Raw genomic sequence first — 23,853 nt, 5'->3', positions numbered from 1 at the left:
CTCTGCGTGATCTCCCCGCGGATCGGTCTCTGCATACAGCTGCGGTACGCTCTCTCCCACAGCGTCGCGCTCGAGTTGGCTTCGGTTTCGCGGAGGCCTGGTGCCACCGCACTTGTGCGCGCGTCTGTTTTTGGAAGTTTTCGTGTCTGCATTAACCACCCAGTTGCCGATCTGCTGTTGAGCTCTTTTTCTGCCTGTCCGTTCTGCGAGTTGGAAATACGCTTGCAACTTTGCTAGAATCGGCGTCTGAATACGGCTTGGCTTCTTTTCATGAGAGATGGAAGGCTTGCTAAATCGCAGGCGTTCCGTGTCAGGTTCTTAGACGAAAACATCGCAGTCGATTGCTCTTGGAGGCGCGCAACGAGTTCGTCTTGCAGGAAAAAAAAAAGAAAAAAAAATCGCGTTGCCATGCCGACGTTTGTGTCTGCTTCGGTGCGGGTGCTTGCTTTGTGGCCCCTAATCGTTGAAGCTGATTTCGAACAAATCGAATCCGCTCTTAAACCGCAGCGTGTCATAAAGTATTTCATTTTTCCAGCACACTAAACTTAAATGCCATAGGCTGTGGTTTTCATTTTAAAAAAAGAATGGCCCGCCTTTACAGTGGGAATTGAGAGCAATTTTAGACTGTTCCAACTAATAGAGGCTTGTGTTGGGTTGACATCAACTTGCCAAAGAGTGCGATGAGCTTAAGTGTATTCGCCCATCCTATGTTCTAATTGCATTGCCTAAGTTGAAGCTATGTGCGCTGAAAAGTACCACATACAGCCATGCGCAGCTTGCTTGGGGCGCTCGAGATATGCTCTGCGAAATGGAAGAAGTGAAATTTAAATCTGGCAGCAGGATTCACAAGGGTTGCCTGAACTCAAGCGTAGCTGCATAAGCATACAAGCGGCTAATGTGCCAACACTCTGCTCCATTACAGCAACTGTGTTGAGATGAGATTTTGCCTCATTTGCTGCATAGCACAACGCTTTAAGCAAGCCTGCTCACATCTGCACTGCTTGTCGTCCATGCATTGCTGCAAGCTTAACAACTTGTTTCAGAACTCTGGAAGCTGCGGTGTGTGCTGAGGGGCTGGAATGTGTGCAGCCTAATGCAGTTCTGTGGTTTGATTCTATTTGCATTGCAGATTTTTAAATTTAATACGCCCTGAACAGTGAAATTAATGTGAACAGATACTGTGCAGGAACAGTGTGCGTTGCTAAATTTGCTTCCCCTGTTGAATGACTTCCAAGTTTCGGCACACAGCGCAGGCAGTATGAGGTGTAGTGTAAACTTGTTCGCCAGGAGCACTGATGCATTCAAGGAAATACACCCTAAAGTGTGTGTCATTGGCGCAGGGGTGACAGGTCACTACGTTGTATCTGTATAGTGGCTTGCATTTCTTGAATATAGCGACTCTCTTCTTGCATGTGCAGTTGGCAGAGCATTTTTTTGCTGCCCTGGCCAGGTTGTGCATCTTGCGAAGCCGATTACCTAAGTGGCTGCTTGTAGTGCTGGCTGTCCCATTATTATCCGCTTCTTCAGCAATCTCGGAAGAGCATTTCTCTAACTTTTGTCTGCTTTTCTTTTCTCTCTCTTCCTTTTTCCTCAGTGTTTCTCCTGTGGGGCCGAGATGGGCGCACACAAGAACAGGCACGGCTACCAGTTGATTGTAAGTGTGGGCAGCTTGAAACTACGCCATTAGAAACTGAACCTGGCAACTCTCACTGCTGAAATCTTATCCAATTAGCTTAGCCTATCCTAGCTGTACTGGTTGAGGAGCTCTCAGGCATTGAATGGAATGCTAGAGCGTAGTAGCTAGGTTGGGCAGAATGATGAGTTATGTACAGGGACAGGAGGAATGTCAAGAGGACACTGAGGGCCAATTGGAAGTTGGTCCGTGTTGATTGATTGCTGCAGCCTGACAGCAAAGACGCTGCATGCACTGGAAAGGTTGCTTTTACGAGCTAGGAGAAGATAAAAAAAAGTGAAGTACAGGTGTCTCCACCACAGGCTGTTTTTCACAAGGAAGTTGTGTTGACATGAAGTGATTTTTTCGGTGCTTATCTGTGAAACCAGGCCGCACCACTGTCGACTTCTGGCAGGCGGTCACGGAGTCCCTAATGCTCTTGTCATCACAAATGTCACAAGCTTCTGTTGAGTGATGGGAAAGAATATTTTATTCTTGAGGTGAATAATCAGATTTTGCAGAAAAAAAATTTTGAATGGGGCTGTCCTCAGTGCCTCTTTGAGTAATGGGCATGCATTCTTTTACCTATTCCAAAGGAAGGGGAACCTAGCCAGAAGTAGAAAACGGTGGAGATTGGATTAGTGAATTTTTCCTTTGATAATGTCTCCGCAACTGGCACAAGGTGTGTCAATTGTTCCCACGCTGCAATCTACCTTTCATGTTTTAATTTATTCAGTACTTTGTGACAACAGTGAATACAATAAAATAAGTACAGCAGTATGATCTGGTACGTAAGACACCTGTGAAGCTATGAACGTTTTCAGAGGCGAGAATGATGATTTGCCTACGTTCTGCAGAAAATTCGAGGTCTGGGATGTCGTAAATGCACCACTACACGGCTAAAAAACAGACCCTGTGGCCTGGGAACTTTTGATGCACCCTGTATACCTAACCTGGACTGCATTGGTGACGAGTGAAATTTCAAGAAGTTAATTTTTCTGTCATTGTTTAGGCAGCACATTTTCATGTGGGTTCTTACTGCACCGTGAAATGTGTGTGCATGTCTGTGCTGCACCAGTGTCAAAGCCTTAGCGTAATGACGTCTCATGCAAGATGGTTGTTTTATTGGTTCTTCCAGGTGGCTCTGAACTAGCCACCACACACATTTTATGGCTAATGTTACTTTCTCCAGTGAGGTGACATTAATTTTTGCAAAGGCAACTGGCGGTGTGTTCTTGTGGGGGTTGCACCTTGTGCAGGAGTGTTTTATCTTGCGTGGGTGTGTGCAGGACTGTGGCAACTTCCCCATCTTCGGGGCGCCCTGCAACTGGAAGGCCAAGGAGGAGCTGGTGCTGCTGGAGGCCATTGAGCAGTACGGCTTCGGCAACTGGTGCGCCATCTCCTTCATTTCCTCATTCTTTCATGCATTGCATTTTATGACTCTGTAAAGGAAAGGTATTCGCTCCGACCAAGAGGTCTGCCCCCTGTGTCCATTTCGGGGAGTGCGTTTCATGTAGGCGGCAAGACCCGCTACTGCTTTCACTACTATGACGATCAGGCTGTACAAGCAGCAGAAGCCAGTCAAATGACACTCTTTCATTGCACTGGCTCTTTTGCTGCTATGGTGACAAAGCTGCCATGCTGTCTGTTGCCCGCTGCGAGAGAATAGTTTTGGCATCGGCAATACGTCTGCCAATGGCAGCTAGGCATAAGAACTCATTTGATAGTGACATAGGCAAGCGGCGACATAAGAGTGGAGAGGAAAAATGGTGCGCACAATCGCTGTGCGAACTTGCTTTCCGTTCACCGCAGTCTGCATGTTCGCGGGTGAACATGCTGTGTGGAAATATGGGAGCACAAGCCCCCCCCCCCCCCGACTCCCACTCCGCGGATGCAGCGTTCCCCGCTCGCTAACTGCGGAGGTGTTCGTGCTCGAGGGAACAAAGGGAAGGGACGACAAGGCGTGAATCATATGCTATTTATTACACTTGCAATCAATACACAGAGCGGGCCAGCGAGCTACAAAACAACGAGGCATTCCTCGGAAATAGAAGGCTGCGTAAGACAGTCTTCCAACTTACCGGCTGGGACAGGGGCGCGATTTCGGAAGTATTGGCGGCGAACATTTGTATGCGCCAACAATGGCGGCCGGGTTTTCCCGTGCGCGCCGCATTCTTGGGGCAAAGCCATCCCCGAAGCATTTGCTGGGGAAGGTGACGAGAGCGCGCGTTTGCCGCGCTCGCTTCGCTGCCTGGAACCAGAAGTCCAGCGGCAAGGCACGACAGATCCCCGTGTGCCTGCCGCGGAAGGTGACGAGAGCGTGCTGCTGCAACCGCTCGTGACGCTGGCCGGATCCCGAAGAGACCCTGTCCGGCTCCGCAGAATTCCACGTAACCTATGAGGTGGCACTCCCGTCGCCGTTCCCTTTCCCCCATGAGGGAGACTTCTCTCCTCGTCCAGCCGGTGCTGTCCTGGTGAAGATGGGCCGCGTCGAAATGGAGGGGGGGAAACAGGTTCTCCACAGCTGGCGGTTGCATCTGCCGCAATCGCGCCATCCGTAGTGGCTCGGGAGATATTTGGAGCGCTTTGAAATTTGGCACATTTTGTGCAACGTAGTTTGGCCAGCAAATTTCGCTGGTTTGTGTCGAGGCTTAATCGTTGGTACAGTGATCGCATTTCTGGGATTCTGCTGTGGCACGTTGTTCGAAATGTCGGCTTCAGCTGCAGGTTTCCATAGCATTCAGCTGCCCTTTTCTTTCCTCTTTTTTGCCTGCAGGGAAGATGTCTCGCAGTGCCTGCCGTCCAGGAGCAGCGAAGGTATGCGGCCCTGTCCATGTTTCCCTAGAGACTCTCGGCCTCTATGTCGGTGGTGCATGTAATGAGTGCAGCGGCAGCTGTGTTGTAGCTGCTTGCAGCAAGCAGGCAAGTGAAGGAGCCCAAGCACAGTAGTTGTACTTTCTAAACAAAATTCACGTGAGAGTAGCTATTGCAACAAGTTCCTGTGGATGACTTACTGAGATGCTTTTTATTTGTGTAAATAGAAGCTGCAGCCTTCATTGTCCAGAAGTTTTGTGGTTATCTGCTCTTTTGAAACCTTTATTTCCTTCCTCTAATATGTTCCGTGATGCTTTTGTAAAAGTAAGCTAGGTTAAACCACAGGAAAAAGTTGACACGTCTTTCTTTCATCTTGCTCGACAGAGGTTCAAGAGCACTACAACAACCACTACATTGTGGGCAACATTGGGAGAGGTGAGTGAGGGACTCTGCTATTATATATGGCTGCCTAAGGTGTCGTGTGTGCAGATGCTACTGAGCCTTTTAAATGCAGCCTTTGAAGCGAGATCAAAAGCCTGCTTTGATCTGCCATGGGGTGTACAGCGGGATAGGCACCAGAAGTGCTCCTGTAATATGTGACAGCTGTAGGGTTGTATCTGTTGTTTGGATAGTTGTGCTAATGTTCATTTAAGTAATCATGCACACAGTGTGCACGTTTGTACTTTTTGGCAGTGGGCATGTAGAAGACTGGCACAGTGCTAAGAAAGCGCATCGAGCTTCTGTAACTGTTGGAGGGGGTGAGGAAGGGTCAGGTTTTTTGGCTGAAGCCTATCGGTTTAAGGCTGCCATTTTCATTTGGTGTTGCAGGACATTCCTTTCACATTATGGTTTTCTTTTCGACATCAAGCTATGTCTCACAGGTGCACCTTAAACAGAGCTATCGGTGGGCTCTCTCACTACAAGCTCTGCTAAGGTGACGCCGAGGGCAAAGTGAAGTTTGCTGGTATCTAGATTACTACATTCTAATGACAGAGATTCGACTTGCACTGAAAACTGATCTCTCACGAGCTAGAAAAGGCAAAAAAAAAAAATTAACTACAGGCATCACCATTACAAGCTGTTCTCACAAGCATACTTACTACGGTGATGGTGCCTGTCTTGGCTTGCAAATTTCTTCAGGCCAGGCCACACGGTCATTTACATCGTAGAGGCATGACGGAGCCTTTTGCGGTGTTGTCACAAGCTTGATTCGAGAAATGGGAAATGAAAAAAAAACATGCTTAGCTTCTAAAATTCATTCTCTCAACCATAAATGCATCCTTTGCTGTTGAATAAACATCAGCATAGCCACAAACACCCAAACAATCTGTCTTTGCTGTAAACTAAAATTGAGTGGAGCTGCCATCGGTGCCCTTTCAAAATCAGTTCTCTGATAAACCGAACTGTTTGCTTCATACACATGCTTCGTAGAAAGTACCTCTCTATAGTGCAAACCATAAACTTGGTCCTTGGTGGGTAATGAAAACTCTTTCAGCACCTTGCTGTTAACATGTCATTTGCTTACTGCTTATTGGGTGGAACAGCGCACAGATGAAAGACAGAAAGAACAAGGAACACACAGATGATCACTCACTTGCAACTACGTTTTTTATTCCGAAAACCAAATACTTATAGCTACAATCACTAGACCCAACACATTTGCGTGCATGTTCAGAGCACAATTTAAAAAAGCCACATTATCTGTCAGTGGCAAAACCCTTGCAACAAAAAAAAAAGAAACAACACATCGTATATTGTCAAGGAAAGCAACTTTACTGACTGGCAGTAAGGGTGGCTGACTAACGCATTCTTCTTTCTTTTTTGAATAAACAATGGGTCTTGTAATTGTAGCTGATGATATGTAGTTTTCTGAAGTTGGCGCTCATCTTTGCGTTCCTTGCTCTTTGTCTTTCGTCTGTTTGCGCCGTTCCACCCAATAAGCACCTTTACCAGTGCACCCAAATGTTCATCCTACTGCATACTTTACTCTAGTCTTTAAGCACTACAACACTTTTTCCGTTGCGTGGGCATTATGGGCACCCTTTCATGGACACTGTGTGGATTTCCTCCTGTGGAACAAAAGAACAGTTGGGGAGAGTGTGTTCTAACCTCGCGAAAGCTTGATGGTTCACTACAGGTGCTGAGGAGAATTCCCTCAAGGGTTTTTCAGGGTGCTTCAAGATGTTTCCCTGTGACCACATCTTGTGCCTTTCTCAATCTTGCTTCACTCCTAATTCCTGTGTTCTCTTGCGCAACTGTGGGAAATTCTGTTCAGCTGAACAGACTTTAACTTGGAGGATGCCGATTGTCGTTGTATTTGTCGCGAGTGCCGTTTGTCTCTTTTCTTTCTCAGCCACCTGGTCCACAGAGGTGTCAACTGAAATCAAAGACCACACAGTACCTGAAGGAGGTGAGCCAAGTGCTAAGGCATGTGAAATGTGCCAGGCAGTGGTTGCCTACTTACGCCTAGATGGTGTAGCCCGGGCGTTGATGCAGTACACTGGTTCACTCGCTTCCGCAGCATGTGTAGCACTTCTTGTGTATGTTGCATTCCATTATTTAAAAATGCGTCCCTCAATAACACAGTGCATGGATTTTTGTCAGTGCGACCTTCGTGCTTGCGTGCTACGAAGTCGTACCGTTGGTGTGATGTACTGTCGGCAATGAATGAAACATGAGCAAGACATTTGAAGCAGGAACAGCGAAACTACCGTATTTACTCGAATGTAACTACAATTTTTTTTACTGAAAGTAGAAAGGAAATGTCACCGCCCACATTACAATCGAATACTAGGTTTAGAGATGCTATGAAGAGCACCAAACACACTATTAAAATCATTTCATGTGTCAAACGTGTGCGTTGATCGTACTGGTCATTCGAAATCACGCACCCCAACTCGCCGGTCAACCAGTACGTGAACCACAGGTCACAACTACTAGGACAAAGCGGCAACCTAATCGGAAACGCAAAAAAAAAAATGACGCCAGTGAGAACAAGCCAACAAGAGTCGACGCCAGCTAGAATCAGTGGCGCGATGAAAGGGCGCCACCTCTTGACGAATGCTCGCAACCTGTAGCAAGTTTGTGTGGCCTCCGCGACCGCAAAATGAAACGGCCATCTCAGAGGCACCGAGCGCTCGCAATCGCCGCCAAGACGCCAGCAAAGGAGCGAGCGATCCCACCGCCATCTGTCAGTTAATCCTTGCAACTGATGCAAAAACGTGGCCACGTGACGTAACAGGCAGCAGGGCATGGAGCAGCGCGCTTTATTCGCTCTTTCTCGTGTTTGGTGCCAGTGCGTGTAGTTGCGCGTTCCGTGCTTCGAGTCTTAGGCCTATCGCCATCAAACGGTCGAGTTGTCTTCAAGCGGAATGGCTGCTCGCGCGCTCAGTATACAGCTGGCTTCAAGCGCAACACTATTCTGCTTGCTGAGAAAGTGGGAAATTCAGCGGCTGCAAGACGTCTGGACGTCAACGAATCGACGATCAGGGGATGGAGGAAACATCGCGAGGAATTGTTCAACTGCAACAGCCTGCGAAAAGGCTTTCGGGGGCCCAAGAAAGGCCGCTTCCCGGAGTTGGAGCGTCGCCTTGCAGAGTTCATTAGCGAGCAACGTTCCCGACTACTTGGAGTAAGCATTGAATGCTTCAGTGCAAAGCACAGGAGCTTGCGCAGAACACGGGTTTGACCCAAAACCAGTTTAAGGCATCATGAGGCTGGGTGCAGAAGTGTATGCGAAGGGCCGGGTTCTCCCTTCGACGCACGACTTCTATTTGCCAGAAGCTGCCCGTCTTTGACCCTCAGAACTGTGCGATGTCGGTTCCTCGCGTCACATTCGGGTTCTTTCGGTTTTTCTGTCGCACGCCCGAAGTCTACCCTCCCGTTACAATCGTAGTTTTTTTTTTTCCCCCTTTTCACACCCGAAAAGCCGACCCTCGCGTTACAATCGTGGTCGCGTTACATTCGAGTAAATACGGTAGTTTACATAAGTCTAAGGAAACAATATCAGCACACTTGATTATTGGTAGACACCTGTATTTCCTGCCTACCCGATATTATCTTTGGGTTTTTGTTTCTGCGTGTCCGTTATGCCTTTCGCATTTTATTTGTTGCTGATAGTACAGGGAAGCTGTTTATCGGAGCTGGTGCAAAACTGCTTACTAGAGTCCCTGACTTGCACACCAGTTCTGAGGAGTACAGCCCTGCTTACTCGGCGCATGATTGCTTTGCCGGTTAGGTCAGTGTAGCTGAAAGATGAACTGCAAAGTGCCGCTCTTGACACTGCTCCCAACTCTGTCCAGTTTAAGGGGGGATGAGGGTCTTAAGAACTTGTGTTTTCTTTGTCAACATAACTTTTTGAAACTTATCACACATATGTATCATAGAATGCTGATTTCAAATATGCATTTAGATTTCAAATATATCGCCTGAAAAGGAATTTATGGCAAAATAACATCCCAATTAGGTCATTTCTTACGGGCCTCTGATATTTTCTAAGTTGAAAAAAGCTTTTCTAGAAATATGTAGACATTTACAAAGGTCCACCGCACATCCTAAAGCTTTCGTTTTTCCTTTAAACATGATAAATTAGCACTTAGGCCAAGTGTGGTCAAATTACTGCCACATTGTTTTTTCTTTCCAACTTTGTTATTCATTTATGATCAACAAAACGAATTTACAGAGATTTTATTAGCTTTAGGATGTGCTGTGGGCCTTTGCAAATGTCTGCTTATTCTTAGAAAGCTTTCCTTAACTGATAAATTACATTAAAGGCCTGTAAGAAACGACCTAATTAGGATATGTTAATTTGCCATATATTTCTCTCCAGGTGAGAGATATTTGAAATCTTAATGCATATTCAAAATCAGCATCCTATGATATACCTGCATGCTAAGTTTCAGCAACATAGGTTCACAAATAAGAAAACAAATTTTAAGACGCTCATACCCCCTTAACACGCCTTCCTCAGCACCAATTGATGCGTTAGTCCGCTCTTGTATATCACAACAGAGATGTACAACAGGATGCTTGCTTGGTGCCAGGTCCTCTTTCTCCGAGCCTGAGCAGTGCCGTGGCTCCGGTGGACATCACGCCCTCTGAACAGCAGGAGCTCGGCTACATGCCCTGCCGAGATGACTACGAAAGGGTGAGTGGGTGCTTGCATACACCACACTCTTCCGTGTACTAGTCCCTCTCTGCATGTGCGGCTCCTGATGTTGCAGGGAAGACGTCATAGTCTTGCATCGTTACGGCCCATGTTATGGAGGCAGAAGCTTGGGTCATACAGCTGAACCTGGACGAAACGAGCCTACATGTAGTGGATTCCTCGATATTAGAAGTTTCACAATTCTCCCAATGCCACCCCCTTTGACGCACATCTGTCTGAGACCTCCATGCAACGAAGGTGTTGTGGTGGTCGACCTTGATATAACAGACTCGCTATACCGACTACTGTATAAACTGCTGTAAGTGCCGCGCTTTAAAAAAAAAAAAATTGGGGTATGATTTTTCAAGGTGTGACCCATACAAGAAAAAAGTATAACCATATTTTTTTTCTCAGTTTAGTCGGAAACAGGGCGTGTGGCTCTTACACGAGGTTAATGCGGTATCTGTTAGCCAATGCTGAGTCATGAAATTTGGCAGAAAAGTTTCATGGCAATAAAACACGGAACCGATATGAGAGAAACGCCTATGATCGCAACGAGTGGCTGCAGCTGCCACAACGCTCTGTAGTCCTGTGCTGTCGATGCTACTCCATTGCTTTCGCTTTTGGAGTGTGTTAAATCATGGCACTGCAACATTTCATGCTCTAAAGGAGCATTGTGCGCCCGTCGCCACCACACAGTTGCTCACCTGATTCTGGCGCCGATAGCTCTTCCGTGTCGGTAGCAGGGAGGGTGGTGAGCACCGGCGTCCTATAGCAAAAAGTCCATTTCCTGGGGCAACGGTGGCAGGCAGACCGAGAAAGGGAACATGATTGGTCTTCATGATTGGCCACCATGATTGGTCTGGCGCCAGATGGGGGTGCGACTGCCTGTGCTCTCCTCTAGCTCGGGTGTGGTGCCCCTCTTGTTCTGTCAATGCAGGCGTGAAACGGTTTCCCACGTTTATGGTTTCGAGTAATGGGAGTTTGCTGTAAACATTTTTAAGGTAATTTCACCTACATTTATTTCTTATTTTGGTTTCTGTTCTGCATTGCCCTTTCACGTCTCTATGCGAAAACTGGGTGTAAAGAAAGTCTGTATGTAGCGGTGGTGGTAGTGGTTTTTTATTAAAATAATAGTAAAAAGGAAGGAAAAGATTTTTGCTAGCCCCGCATCTGCCACCGATACCGAAGCACCTGAGTTTGGGGCAGCGGAAATAAAGGACAGCAGGCAGAATGGAGAAATGAAATGAAAGAGGTGAGGGGACAGGAAGAGAGGATGGGGGAGAAGAAATATGTACAAACTATTTACACAATAAGAAATGTGTCCAGGTTGTGCGCGTGATTAGTTCATGTTGGAGGAATGGATGTAGCGAAAAATCGCACTTTTTTCATTTTCGTTATGTCCAGTTTTATCTGTATTTAGTTCTGCGAAAAGAATTTGTGAACATTCATCAAGCATTGATGCTTCTCTTTGCCTAGCACGCATGTCTGGGACAGGCTGCACCAAGATTGGCCACAGTGGGGTGCTCATGGTAGCTGTGTGACTCCATAGTATGAAGACAGTTTGTCATAGCACTGGTGGCCACTCTTAGCTTGGCTTGGAAGCGTGGCAGGGGAGTGAAAATTTATGCTGGCTCTTCAGGAGTGATGCTGGGGTGTGTCAGTTTGGATCCTAATGAAAAAAAAAGTGAGACTAAACAGAGTGTATTCATCAGGGAAAGAAATTTTTGATGAAACTTGAGGAAAATTACTTGTATAGATCACCTATGACGCTGATCAAGCAAACCAGCAGCAGTCAGTCAGGGCGACTGGCTGAAGGCACCAAGCTGAGCGAGACGTAATCAGGGGAGACTGAGACTTGGGTGTTACGGGTAGGGTGGCGGAGACAGGTACAAGACAGGGTCACCTATAAATGCCCATGTTGTGCAGTGATGGATCGTTGACGATGGTGATGGAGATGCTCGTAGCAGACTGTGCAGCAGTGGTTGTTGGGCAGCTGTCACGTTCGTCACAAAGTGCCAGAGTTTTTGTATCAAATTTTGGGCTTTCAAGCTGGAGGGAGCAGCTCATACGTGAGCATGGCTCTGGTTAGTCCCATGTATGTGGTGCCTGAGAGTTTCACTGGCTGCTTGCTTGGCTGGTCTGAAAAGCCATTCGATGTAGTAAATAGTAATTGGTTTTTGAGGAAAGAAAATGGCGCAGTAATTCTCTCATATCTCTGTGGACACCTTAACTGTGCCATAAGGGAAGGGTAATGGAGGGGATTTAAAGAATAAAGGGAGGAAGAGGTGCCCTAGTGGTGGGCTCCAGAATAAATTTGACCAACTGGGGATCCGACATTCCAAGGAAGAGAGGGGGGGGGGGGGGGGTAAGAAGGTTCCTTTATTCAAAGAAGGTATAGTTTTCCTCCTCGAACCACCTTGCTCATTATTGCTTGCTTGCAAGTGCCTCCAGTAGGGGGTCAAAAATTGTAGGTGAAATAAAGAAATGCAAAGCTTCACTTCTCTTTTGCACTGCAGTTAAATGAGTTTTCGGTGTAGAAGTTTATTTCTCTGAGCAGGCAATTATTTGTGTAATTGTTCGCACAGTCGGCTTTGACGTGGCCATGTCACAGGTATGTACGAAGTTTTTAATCTTTTCTGTAAGGAAATGGAAACCCCTGCTAGATGTATGATGCATCAATCGGGTGCTCTTGGCCATTTACAAATGCATAAGGGGGGCAAAATAGAGAATGTGAAAGCAAGGAGGTCATCGGTAAGATCAAAAGGGGTGGGCACTACCTCCTTGGCATGGAGGCACCTCAGAAAGAGAACAGTGAGGGTGCCCTCTTGGTGCCTCCCTCCCATGTTGTGTGGCGGCAGTGATAGCTCCTGTTCAAGTGAAGCATGTTGTCCTCCTTCTGCAGGAGTATGACAATGAGGCAGAGTCCCTGATCAGCCAGCTGTCGGTGGGTGGACCCGAGGAGGATGAGCTGGAGACAGCCCTCAAGCTGGCCCAGGTGGACATGTACTCGCGGCGGCTACGGGAGCGCATGCGCCGCAAGGGCTTGGTGCGTGACTACCGCCTCCTCGAGCAGTTCTGCCATGCAGGGCGCCCCAAGGCCAGCCCCGTGGGGGCCCGCTCTAAGAGGAACCTCCGCGAGGCCGACCGGTGAGCGTCACTCTTCTGGTGCATTTGAGGAGGGCACTTTTTTTTTTCTCACTGCGCTGTTTTACACTGGCAGCTTATATTATGGCGCCGTTCGATGAAATCGAGTCGTGCTGATGGTGGGGGTGACTGTGCTCTCCTTCTCGCGTCTCTTCCGCTTTCCTCCTCGCTCACTTCCCTCACTGCACCTCACACCAGATGCTTGCCTTATATAGAACGAGCAGTGACCGTGTGTGACATAGTGATGCACGCGTGGCGCGTGCATGCCTTACCTCTCAACCCCCCGCATGTAGGTGCTTACACCCCCATGATCGGCTACTGTACCCTTCTGCTCTCTAACACACAGTAAAATCCATGCACTAGACTTACCTCTGGTGCTGCTGCTGTAACAGCATGAATCAGTAGCTCCCGTACACAGATTTACTGTAAACTTGCATTACCACATGGAGAAACGAAAACATCTTCGACGGAAGTCCATCTGGTTGGGTTCTTGAGATAGTTGAGAGAACATGTTAGTGGACTGCGCCACGTGCCAACAAAGGAAGAGCGAAGGCAGCAACCCGCTGCTGCTGCTGGCACACTTTAGTCACCCCTGAAGAAGGGACCGAGCTGGTACCAAAACGTTTGGTAAAGTTAAAAATATTGGTTGGCATCAGTTTTCTCACAACTATCACATGGATAAACGTCTTTTGAATTTTCCTTTTCTTTGAATGTTGGCATTTTGGTTTGGCAGCTTGTAATTTGCATGCTTTGCACAGTTACTGTCATGCATGCATTGGCTGCAGTGTAATCGCTGGACATCCTCTGTGCAGAGAGCTTCAGGAGAAGATGCGGATATTCTGCCAGTTCCAGTCGGCGGCTGAACATGAGCAGCTGCTGGAGAACCTCGAAAGTGAGTAGCCCCCATTCTTGAATTGTTTTCAGTAGGAGTGTGTGAAGGTTAAATTTAAGCTTGGGTCGGGTAATGGCTAATGGTGGCAGCAAAAATTTGATAGTGTATGGTAAAAATTGCGCTTGAATGCTTCAAGAGAAGATAGGCCACACTCCATGAAGTTAGCCTTCCGTGAGAGCCAAGAGGTGGCTGCACTGAAGCTCACGGACACCCCTCAATGGTCTCTCCTCTGGCGCTGTGTGTCTTTAGCTTGATTGCTGCTTGTGCACTTGCAAGTCTACCCGGTCGTACGCTTTTATCACTCTTGTTGTGGTGTGGACGTTTCGTTGACTTTGTTCAAATCTCGGGCCCTGGTTGTAATTCAGGATGGCGGACGGGAACACGGTGCCCATTTCCATTGTATTCAGCGGTAGAGATGATGAAAGCGGCCTGGGCTGAGGTGGCGGCCACTTGCGTGCAGAACTACTTCCGCAAGGCCGGCTTCGTCGACACAGTGTCTGATGCCCAGCCTGATGCTTCGGAAGATGACCAGCCCGGCAGCGATTTGTGGCAGCACGTCGTCGACTCCGACAGGGGTCATGACATTGGTTGGAATGATTTTATTTTTGTCGATGACTACGCCGACACCGCGGAACTGTGCACGGACGAGGGCATCGTTGCTGAACTGCGGGACGAGAGTGGCGCGGAGGAATCAGATGAGGATGAAACTTCGGAGCTAGCACCCATAAGCGCGCCTGTAGCAATGGGCTACATAGAGAGCCTCAGACAACTTGTCTCTGCCAAGGGCCTCGGCGAAGAGCACGCGTCTGCTTTAAATAAACTGGAAACCTCCCTCATCGGATCTGCGCTGCAAAAACAGACGTCCATCACAAACTTTTTCGCAAAGACAGAATTGTGTGTTTTGACAAGCAACTGTCTTTAAAGCGGTGGTCCATTTACTATGAACTTAAGGATATAACGAACGGACGCTGCGTGAAGCTCATGTTCGTTATAAGCGGGCTCGACTGTATATGCAAGTGCACCACCGGCATTTGCTGGCATTGCATGAAGTACTTTTTTCAGCTGGGCATGTAAGGGCCGCAGTTTTTTTTTCGCAGTTTTGACAAGATGCAGTTCTTGCACGAGACTGGAATTTTTTTCGTGAAATTTTTCCGACCACAGTGACACGGGTGTGGCATTTTTTTCAGAAATTTTTTTTTAATACAGTGGAGCCCTGATTATGCATCTCTTTTTTATGCTGCGACACTGATTTTTATCACGAATTAGCGCATTCCAGGAGAATTCTTCAAATACATAACGCAGTTGACAATATGGATGATAGGACGTGCGCCTGATGACCAGCATGCATTGAAGTAAAAAGTAAAGCAGGTTGCTAGATCAGTTTACTGGCAAACGTCACGATTCTAAGTTAAAATCAAGATCTTCTGAAGATCTGGCGCTTGACTGACCGACAGTTCGGAGCTGTGCGCTACGCTTGCTATCAGTGGGGCGGTGGCGTTCACCTGGCCTGCTTTTCCGAGCACCTTACAGAAATCAATTATATGTTCATTTTAATGTGAAGTTATTGTGCGATAGTAAACTGGTAACAAGAATAGACTTTTATAGTTAACTGAGACTAGATTCAAAGCTGTGGCTTCGATGTGAAACACGATAAGCCCAGCGACACCAGGCAAACAAGGTGCTAGTATGGCTCCTGAACCTGGCGGGTGGCGCAGCGCCTCAAAGAAACGCTGCTAGCATGGGTGCACTCCATTCTAGTTTCTTGCAGAGCATAACATTTTGTCCTTCTCTGGTGCGAATGCTGAGCGCACAAGACGAGTTAGCAGCGTTGTGGCACTGCATGTTCATGGTTCCAGGCTGAGTCCGGCGTGCAGGACGACTCATGTGGGGTCGTGCAGGCAGTTATTGTCTGTCAACCCCCAGCATAACGTATCACATGGCCAAAATATTGCACACATGAAAGAATTCTTCTGGCTGACATTTTTTTTTTTTTTTTTCCCCGAAATACCTGCTGCCAGGTTGGGGGTGCGGCCCTTACACGAGTTTATGTGTGTCTTCCAATTTTATGTGTGTCTTCCAACAGGGTCGTTCATTCTTAGCATTTTGGCGCAACAGTGTGCCTGATGCAGCCATGCATTGAAGCATAGTGGCACAGACAAGAGGAATCTGGAGGTGGTGCCCCATGTCGGCCATCCACCACTTTGCTTAATATGCGGCTGCTTCAGATGCACCTGTGCTCTGAAGAGTGAAGCCATGCTCTTGACTGTTCACCTAAAAAGGGGACACCCCTCTTTGAACTGTTTTTCTTACTTCTTGATAAATATTCATGAAACTTACCCAGTCTGTGTATTTCAATATGCTGATTTCAATATTGTTTTTATTTTTCCTGTGAAACACGTTGGTCTCAAAATATTGTGCAGTCTTTGTTTTAAACATGCAGGTAATTTAATTTTGTAACAGTAAAAGCCACGGTGAAGTTTAGTATACAGACATGACCTAGAATGTCCATGGAGTGAAATAAGACAAAAATGGATGTTTTAGGCCCATTTGAACAGAAGCTACAGCACATTAAACTTGACCAGGTAAGATTCAATATGGCGGCTCAGACGAAATGTATTGTTTTAAAATTATGCTGATTGTCAACTGGTCTTGATGTAGTCTTATTGCACACTCTGTTTATCTTTCCAACAAAAAAAGAACTATGAAGCTAGCCCACCGAGAACCAGACATATCATCCCTGCACTATTGAACATGTGTCAAAATTGGTGTCTTGAGAAAATGACAAAAACGCTTCTGACCACCTTTATCTAAAAGGAACAAGTTCAAACACATCGAAATGCACCAGGGGCATAATCAGGGTGCATTGCATCTCTCTGCCTCGTTTTTGCCATCTTATGATGCCCACAGATGACTCTCGCTTCTTGGTGGAGCCTCAGAAACAGACGCGACGAAAGGCTGTCTTTCGTGTTGTTGCTAGCGTCAATTCTAAACGAAGTATCACTCGTTCACAAGCACTAGCTTTGATCACATCACTGTCGGTGATAATTCCAGCGTCGATGCGCACGTGGTAGGCGTAGACTCGAACTGCGCATTCGTTGTTTTGCCCTGGAACAGAGCTGGCGACAGCACTGGAGGTGCATCGTCTTCCACAGCGTCGGTCCGTGATGCGCTTTGCGGTCGTTCATGAAGCGGTTGGCAATGCGCCAATCACACCTTGACCTTAGCCCTGCGGAGGCTGCGTCAATTCCAGCGTCCACTCGAACTGCGTCTTCGTTGTTTATGCTCGGGAACGGAGCCGGCGACGGCACTGGTATGGAGAAACTCCGTGTTGGAGAAACTTTGCTCTGTGGAGGTTGTGCTAGTTCAGGCTCCTTGTGCCTTTTGTGTTTTCTTCATTCCCGTGCACCAAACCTACGCTACGAGTGATATGTACCTCGTCCACTTGTGCCGCGAGATGAAGACTCTCTCAAAATGGCGCTGTGCTTCTGGAGAAGCCAAGCCTAACCCGAGGCCTAACCAATCAAAAGAGTGCCATTTTGGTCGCATGGCTTTTCTAACCAATGAAAACGCAGCGCGCACGTTCTTTTTGTGATCGCTTGGTCCACGAACAGGAAAACCGCCGCGTCGCTGACTGGTTTTAAAATAAAAGTTGGAGGCGTGAGCTTTCGAACGAGACGAAAAACAGCGTCAGGGGGGAGCGCTTAGGTACCGAGCGACGGCGAGGCACGATTTGTTAATTTAAAAGGCAACTCGTGCGCCTCCGGAAATTTCAATGGTTATTACGAAGCAAATACTGTTGATTTCCAGAAATTCGATGTCAGGTGCACGGTGACCTCGTGAATCCGAATGTGACAAAATTGAAAAACCCATTTTTTTTGCGAATTTTCGACCCGAAAGAGCAGTGTCCCTCCTCAAGAATGGACGATCCTGTACCTGCCAGTGCCAAGCACTGCCTTTCTTCTTTCCCTTTGCTTTATGGTTTACGCACTCTTGTAAAATGACAAGGTTTGCTTTTGATGATCTGTGAGCAGCGGCTGATGTTTTGCACACTCACCATGGCGCAGGGGAAAAAGAGCTCAAAGCCAGAATCAAGGAGTTGCTGAGGTACCGGCGGAATGGAATCACCAAGCTGGACGGTAAGTTTTATGGGGTACACGCTTGTGGGAAGCAATTTTACCATCTCTTCGGTTTGACTCTGTTAAAAAGAAGACAGTACTAGATTGCTGCGTGAAATTAAAGTGCAGTGTGCGTAAGGTGTTCGTCGAAAGTTTAAGAGCCCAAGGGGTTTGCTTGTAGGACGTGTAGTGTGGCTCGCTATGCATTGGCAGCATTCTGCCAATCTTTCGAAGGTGAGAGGAACTTTGTCCTCACCATTCCAAAGCTTGTAAGCAGATTCCTTGGGCTCTATACTTTTGACAGACTGTGCCTGCAATTAAAGAATTTGGCGTCCACACTTCATGGCAGCACCTATGCATCTGCGCTGCGTCTCTCACCTTCTTAGTTCGACCTGGCAGTGGCCACTTTACGCAGGTCTGTTAAATGCTCTACTGCGTGTGTATTGTTAGGAATGTCGAAGAACTGCTTCATAATCGCGCAGGCCTTCGCTGCCTTTTTCATGGTGTGACGAGGGAGCAGTGGAGCCTCGTCGCAAAAAGCGTTCTCACATGTGGAAAGGTTTCACTTGTCATCAGTGCCGATGTCAAGTGACCATAGCTTTGCTCTTTGCATTCTTTAGTTTGTTTATTGTGATGCCGGGGTTCTGCTTCATCGTTGCAACTGATCACGCTGACAGATATTTCAAAATGCATGAAAATGCTCATGCACGACCTGAGTGAAGTGCTGCCCCCCAGAAAATGGGAGTTTCACTGTGTGGTACAAGGAAGCCAATTTAGGGGACTATTTCTTTTTTCATTTTAGGCCTTTTTCTCATCTCTGAAGTGGCCTAAAACTCTGCTTTGAGGGGGAAGACGGCCAGGGAGCTGTGCTTTGAAACGAGACCAAACGGGCCGTGTTATGTTTGAAATGTGGCCGCATGCAAAAAGGGGTAGATTCGGACGCATTTTTGCTTAGTTCCTGTGCCATGACGCTGCTTATTTCACAATTTCTCAAGAACCGTGTGATTCTTGGCGTCCAAACCTCACCTGTTGGTGGAAAAGAACTCCGCGAATCCGAATATGGCAAAATTGAGAAATGCAGTAAAATCTTGATCACAATCTCACAGGGTCACAGAAATTAGCCGTACCATCCAAAACGGAACTAAATTCGTAAACAGAATTTACTCAAATCTATTTTCAACTGACAGGGTTTTTTATGGCCATGCGCTGCCACTCACTACTTGCGGTGGGCACCGCGTGACTGCTAATTGCCACGTTGGCGATCGTGATGTCGGCGTTGTACAGGTAGCAAGTACTTGGTGCTCGAGAGTGCGTTTGCGGCTCGCGCTTTTGTATCATTCTCAGTGGGGTGGGGGATTGTTCATAACGTCCGAATTTCTTCCCATAGCACACAATGCACTCTGGCCAGGGCATTTTACGAATTTGTATCATCCCGAAATCCATATCAGCCGGGATCGTATCATTGAGATTCTACTCTAGTATGTTGGTATAGAGGTGCATACGTCGCAAGTGCTTTGGTCTTGCATGTGATGGTGCGGAGGACTTGGCATGATGACGCATACATTCTGGGAATGATTAAAGGTGATTACAATCCTATTCCACCGTTCCCATGGCTGTCTGAGAACAAGTTCTCTCGTCTCTGTCCTGCTGGCCAGTGCAGTAGAACGTCGTTGATGCGATTAGAAAAAAAAAATCCTACGGTTAAAACGGTTCAGTAGAACGGGATTGCTGCGTGCTGCTTGCTCGATGTCGCTAGAGGCCTAACGTGCCTCTCAGTGGGGCTTCAGAAAAAATGCTTTGGAACTGGCCACCACTATTCATGAAACGCTTAATGTTTTCACCGGTTTCTATCGACACGGTAGCTTCACAATGAAATGAACGCTTCCATTATGCCTTCGTCAGTGAAGCGAGCGAAAAAGCCAAAAGCCGCCTTGCACCAACTACCGCAGTTTCGCAGGTGTGGAGTGCGAGCCATCGGCAAAACCGTCACAAGCAGTCGTGCTCCGCATTGCATCTTTATGCACACGTCTTCGCATTAATTCCGATTCCGCAGGGAATGTGAGCTGCGCTACTGAAAGTGCAAACTGTCTTCAATAGCCGTTCTTGGTAAAACCGAACGAGATGTGCGGGCATATGTCGATGCGCAAAAAAAAACAAAACAAAATGGCTGCTTACCTGGAAAAATTTTGTTGAAGTGGAACCTTGCTTCGAAAATTCGTTTGTTGTGGGGGGAAATAATTGCATTGCCTTGTATGGTTTGCTAATGGGGATTTGGAAATACTTTGTTATGGCGGAAATTTCGCTGTCGCGGCGTTCGTTGCAGTGGGGTTTGACTGTATTCTTTACTGGATGGTGCCACTGCTGCTTGCAGGGTTAGAGAAACAGCTTTGTGGGTTTGTGCCAGGGTATGATATTCCCCATTGCATTGCAATGGATAGTTGAGTGCATTGTTTTCTATATCATTGCCGCTGTTTTGAAGTACGTTCGTACAGCCACTGAATGTGGCCGAGTTCTCACTTCTGTCTAGAAGCTGGCTTATTGCAGGCACATACTTGTTCCTGTAGTAGGTCATTGATCTCATTGCCATGTACCGTTTACGCTCTTTACAGCAGGCATTGATAGTGCCCAAGATTTCAGTCTATTAAAGGACAACTGTTCAGAATTCAAATACTGTTTCAACAGACTTATTTATCACTGGTAAGCGAGTCAGTTATAACTAGTGTGATCTACAAGCCATACATAGGTAGCTACAGACACAAATGGTTTACTCAATCTCAAGCAGTGCAAGCCCAGCAGTGTCCGAAAAAAACAAATGAGCATCTGACGTTATTAAACATTCATGGGTGCTCGCAAAGTTCACACCGGCAGTCTTGTTTACCTGGATTTTAGACTTCGCTGGGGTCTGATTAAGAAGGTGTTGCAGTACACTGCCATGTATAGCGTACACCGCACGCATGGCTGCCAACACACGAGAATAGGTTATCTGTGTTGTCTAGGCTAGCTTGGAAGAAATGAAACCATTAGTAGACGGAAGAAGGCAGCCTCAATAGAATACATGGGCCTCTGTGGGGTGCATTCCCGCAAGCAATTGTGCTTAGTGTATCATATATCTGGACATTTTTTGTCTCTTTTGAGCTGCAAACTTGTTTTGTTTTTTTAAATTCGTTAGTGCACGTGACTGAGGGTTTGTATGGTTTTCTCTCTCTTGTGCAGAGTGCTCAGAGTTTGACGTAGCAAGGCATCGACGAGAAAAACGCAAGGAGGTCAAAAAGAAGTCTGTAAGTGTTACCTCCCACCCCTTACGTTTAACAAGCACCTGTGGCATGACATTGGCATTTGTGTTGTGTGCTGTGGAAAAAAAAAAGTTCGCTTTATATGTCACCTTCTTGCAAAACCTGGGACGCAATAAAATTTCAGTTCACTGCGGGAGGGGCAGTGTTGTGCATAGACAGCTGTTTGCTTCTTTGAGGCTGGTGCTTTTTGAGGCGGCTTTTAGTTGCACCTTAGTTTTCGTTCGGAGAAATTCAAGAATGAGTCGTGATGCTTGTCCTACTGTTTGTCTAGTTTAGGTAGAGTCCTTGGTGTAGTTTTAAATTTGCTAACCTTTTAATAGCATTTGTCACTACCATCAGCAGTGCCTATTACAGTAGAATCTCGTTACAACGAACTTCACGGGACCGCCGAATTTAAACCGTTATTTTGAAATATCGCAGTACTGGAAAACCATTACAGTTAAAACTCGATTTAACGAAGTTGAGGGGAGCCGTGAATTATTTCGTTAAATCGAGAACTTCGTTAAATTGAATGAGGCATTTCTTGGGCACATAATTCAGTACATTCGATTACAGTAAAACCTTGTTAAAACGTACCCGCTTAAACAGTACTTTCGTTTTAAAAGTAGTAAAGTCAAGTCCCCGACTGAGCAACCATTGAACATAATGCATTTTGCATCCGCATAAACCGTACCAGCTTATCGCGGTCGTATCGGTTAGCACGTACCATTTTCACTTTTTGTCACACTCGCACGTGACGAATTCACGCCGGTAGCACCGACCCAAAGGACGGGTCGGCTAGCGGCGCAACAATCTTCCCTAAATACCGCCGACGGGACGGCAAGCCACACAGCTAATGACAAATTGGCGCCAAAGTTGGTAATCATACAACTAGCGCAATCTTTGGGGGTCCGTATGGTCATCGTCATGACCCCCCGCGCTACTTTCGAGTGGGTAGCGCCAACACCACGATCGGCGCCGCTAGCGCGTATGAAAAGAAACAACAAAAATTCTTACTCGACAAGGCCCGAGGGGACTACAAATTTATTTTCCGCCAAAGAAGTCGGTGATCTTTGCCTGCGTGCGCTTTGTGAGCAACGGCCGCACCGATTTCTCGTAGGTCTGAAGTGCATCCAGCGCGTCTTCCGTCCCCTCGTGTGCGCCGGCAAAATGTCGCAGCAGATCGAGAGCATCCATCACCTGACCTGGTGTCGGCACGGGAGCTTCGGCACCTGCAGGGTCGTCGGCAGCGTCTTCTGCCGTCACTCCCTCCACGCTTCCTACAAGCCGCAACATATCGGCATCAGTCAAAACTTCCGTTGTGACTGCGTTTGCGTCAGCGTTCGCGTAGTCTGAGAAACTTATGCCTGTGGGCACTTCATCCACTGAGCGAAGGTGTTCCCAGGCATCTTTGTCCTCGTGCACGGCGCTCGCGCAGTCCGGACCAGCTTCGGCAGTTTCAGGGCCTAGTGTACCGAAACCGGCAGTCCTGAAGCAGTTGACAATTATCGACGGCCTCAATGCTCTCCAAGCCGCCGCCACCATCTCAATCGCCATAAAAATATCTATTTTCGTCTCGCGCTTCAGCTCCAGGTTGAGGAGAACTCTGTCGACGACTCGACGCTTGTATGCGCACTTCACGCTATTAATTATCCCTTGATCCAAGGGCTGAACCACGGACGTTGCGTTTGGGGGGAAGTAGCGGAGCTCCACGCTGGTCAGCTCGACCTCTGCAACATAGTGGGCCGTGCAGTTATCCAGCAACAGGCACACTTTCCTTTTCTGGCGACACATGTCGCTGTCAAATTCCTTCAGCCATGTAGCGAAAATGGCACGCGACATCCACGCCTTTGAATTGGCAACGTACTTCACAGGAAGCTTTTTGGTGCCTTTAAAACAGCGCGGCCTCGCACTCTTTCCGATGACAAGCGGGTCTCGTTTGTCGGTGCCGTCCATGTTGACGCACAGCAAAAGAGTCAGCCTTTGTTTGCTGTGTTTGCCGCCGTGGCACGCCTGCCCCTTCAGGGCGAGTGTTTTTTTAGGCAGCATTTGGTAGAATAGACCGCTCTCGTCGGCGTTGTAGACGTCGCTGGGGGCATATTTTCCCAGAATGTCGGGCACGTTTTCAGACTGCCAGTCGCCGACTACAGCCGTGCTTACGCTGCTCGCTTCACCGCTAAGCACTTTCCCGACGATGCCGTGTCGTTCCTTGAAGCGCGACAGCCAGCCGGGGACTTGCCTTGAACTCGTTGTCGCCCAGCAAGCACACGAAAGAGCGAGCTTTTTGTTGGAGCAGGTCTCCACTCACGGGAATACTATTCTTCGCCTGCAAATCCATAAACCAGGCGAAGAGGGCCTCTTCCATTTTGCTTTGAGAAGTGGTCTTCAGCGTTTTTTTGCGCGAGAGATTCCCCGACGAAGTGGCGCGGAGGATGTCATCTTTCCCTTTCAATATTGTGGAGAGAGTACTCGCTGGAATTCCATGTGATGCAGCCACGTCACATTTCTTCTGTCCACTTGTCACAGCACGAATTATGTCCGCTTTCTCGTCCAGGGTAAGCCTTTTTCGTTTCTTGCAGGGCTCCATCTGCTAGTCAGGAGGGTTAGCGGCGCGCTTGCTCGCACACACCACGTCCGCGTTCACGATGGCAAGGCTAGACTGATGGAGGCCTAACAAGCTGAGCTTGACAAAGACGTGCGTTCAAAGGCACGGGGAAATCCGCACAAGAGCGAACACAGAGCACAACACACAAACACACACACAAAAAAAAACACTCGAACTGCAACAGCGCCAT

The 23,853-nt window shown here is 47.6% G+C and overlaps 1 protein-coding gene across 11 annotated transcripts in view; it reads left to right on the top strand.

Annotated features, from left to right (window-relative positions):
• The window catches only part of Ada2b (Transcriptional adapter 2B), a 36,807-nt gene that overhangs the window by 653 nt on the left and 12,301 nt on the right, over positions 1-23,853 (top strand). For all 11 annotated transcript variants that reach the window (XR_013314964.1, XR_013314963.1, XR_013314962.1 and 8 more), the window contains 10 exons: positions 1,595-1,654; positions 2,962-3,062; positions 4,449-4,489; positions 4,871-4,921; positions 6,840-6,896; positions 9,529-9,632; positions 12,538-12,782; positions 13,592-13,671; positions 17,736-17,807; positions 21,000-21,064. Coding sequence is in view for 8 of the 11 variants with exons in the window: in XM_077665815.1 (XP_077521941.1) it covers positions 1,595-1,654; positions 2,962-3,062; positions 4,449-4,489; positions 4,871-4,921; positions 6,840-6,896; positions 9,529-9,632; positions 12,538-12,782; positions 13,592-13,671; positions 17,736-17,807; positions 21,000-21,064 (876 nt within the window). In the remaining 3 variants the exon portion in view is untranslated. The remainder of the gene's footprint in view (positions 1-1,594; positions 1,655-2,961; positions 3,063-4,448; positions 4,490-4,870; positions 4,922-6,839; positions 6,897-9,528; positions 9,633-12,537; positions 12,783-13,591; positions 13,672-17,735; positions 17,808-20,999; positions 21,065-23,853) is intronic.

The sequence above is a fragment of the Amblyomma americanum genome, chromosome 5 (genome assembly GCF_052857255.1).
Source record: "Amblyomma americanum isolate KBUSLIRL-KWMA chromosome 5, ASM5285725v1, whole genome shotgun sequence".
Lineage (NCBI taxonomy): Eukaryota > Metazoa > Arthropoda > Arachnida > Ixodida > Ixodidae > Amblyomma > Amblyomma americanum.
This window is presented reverse-complemented; position numbering and strand designations above follow the sequence as displayed.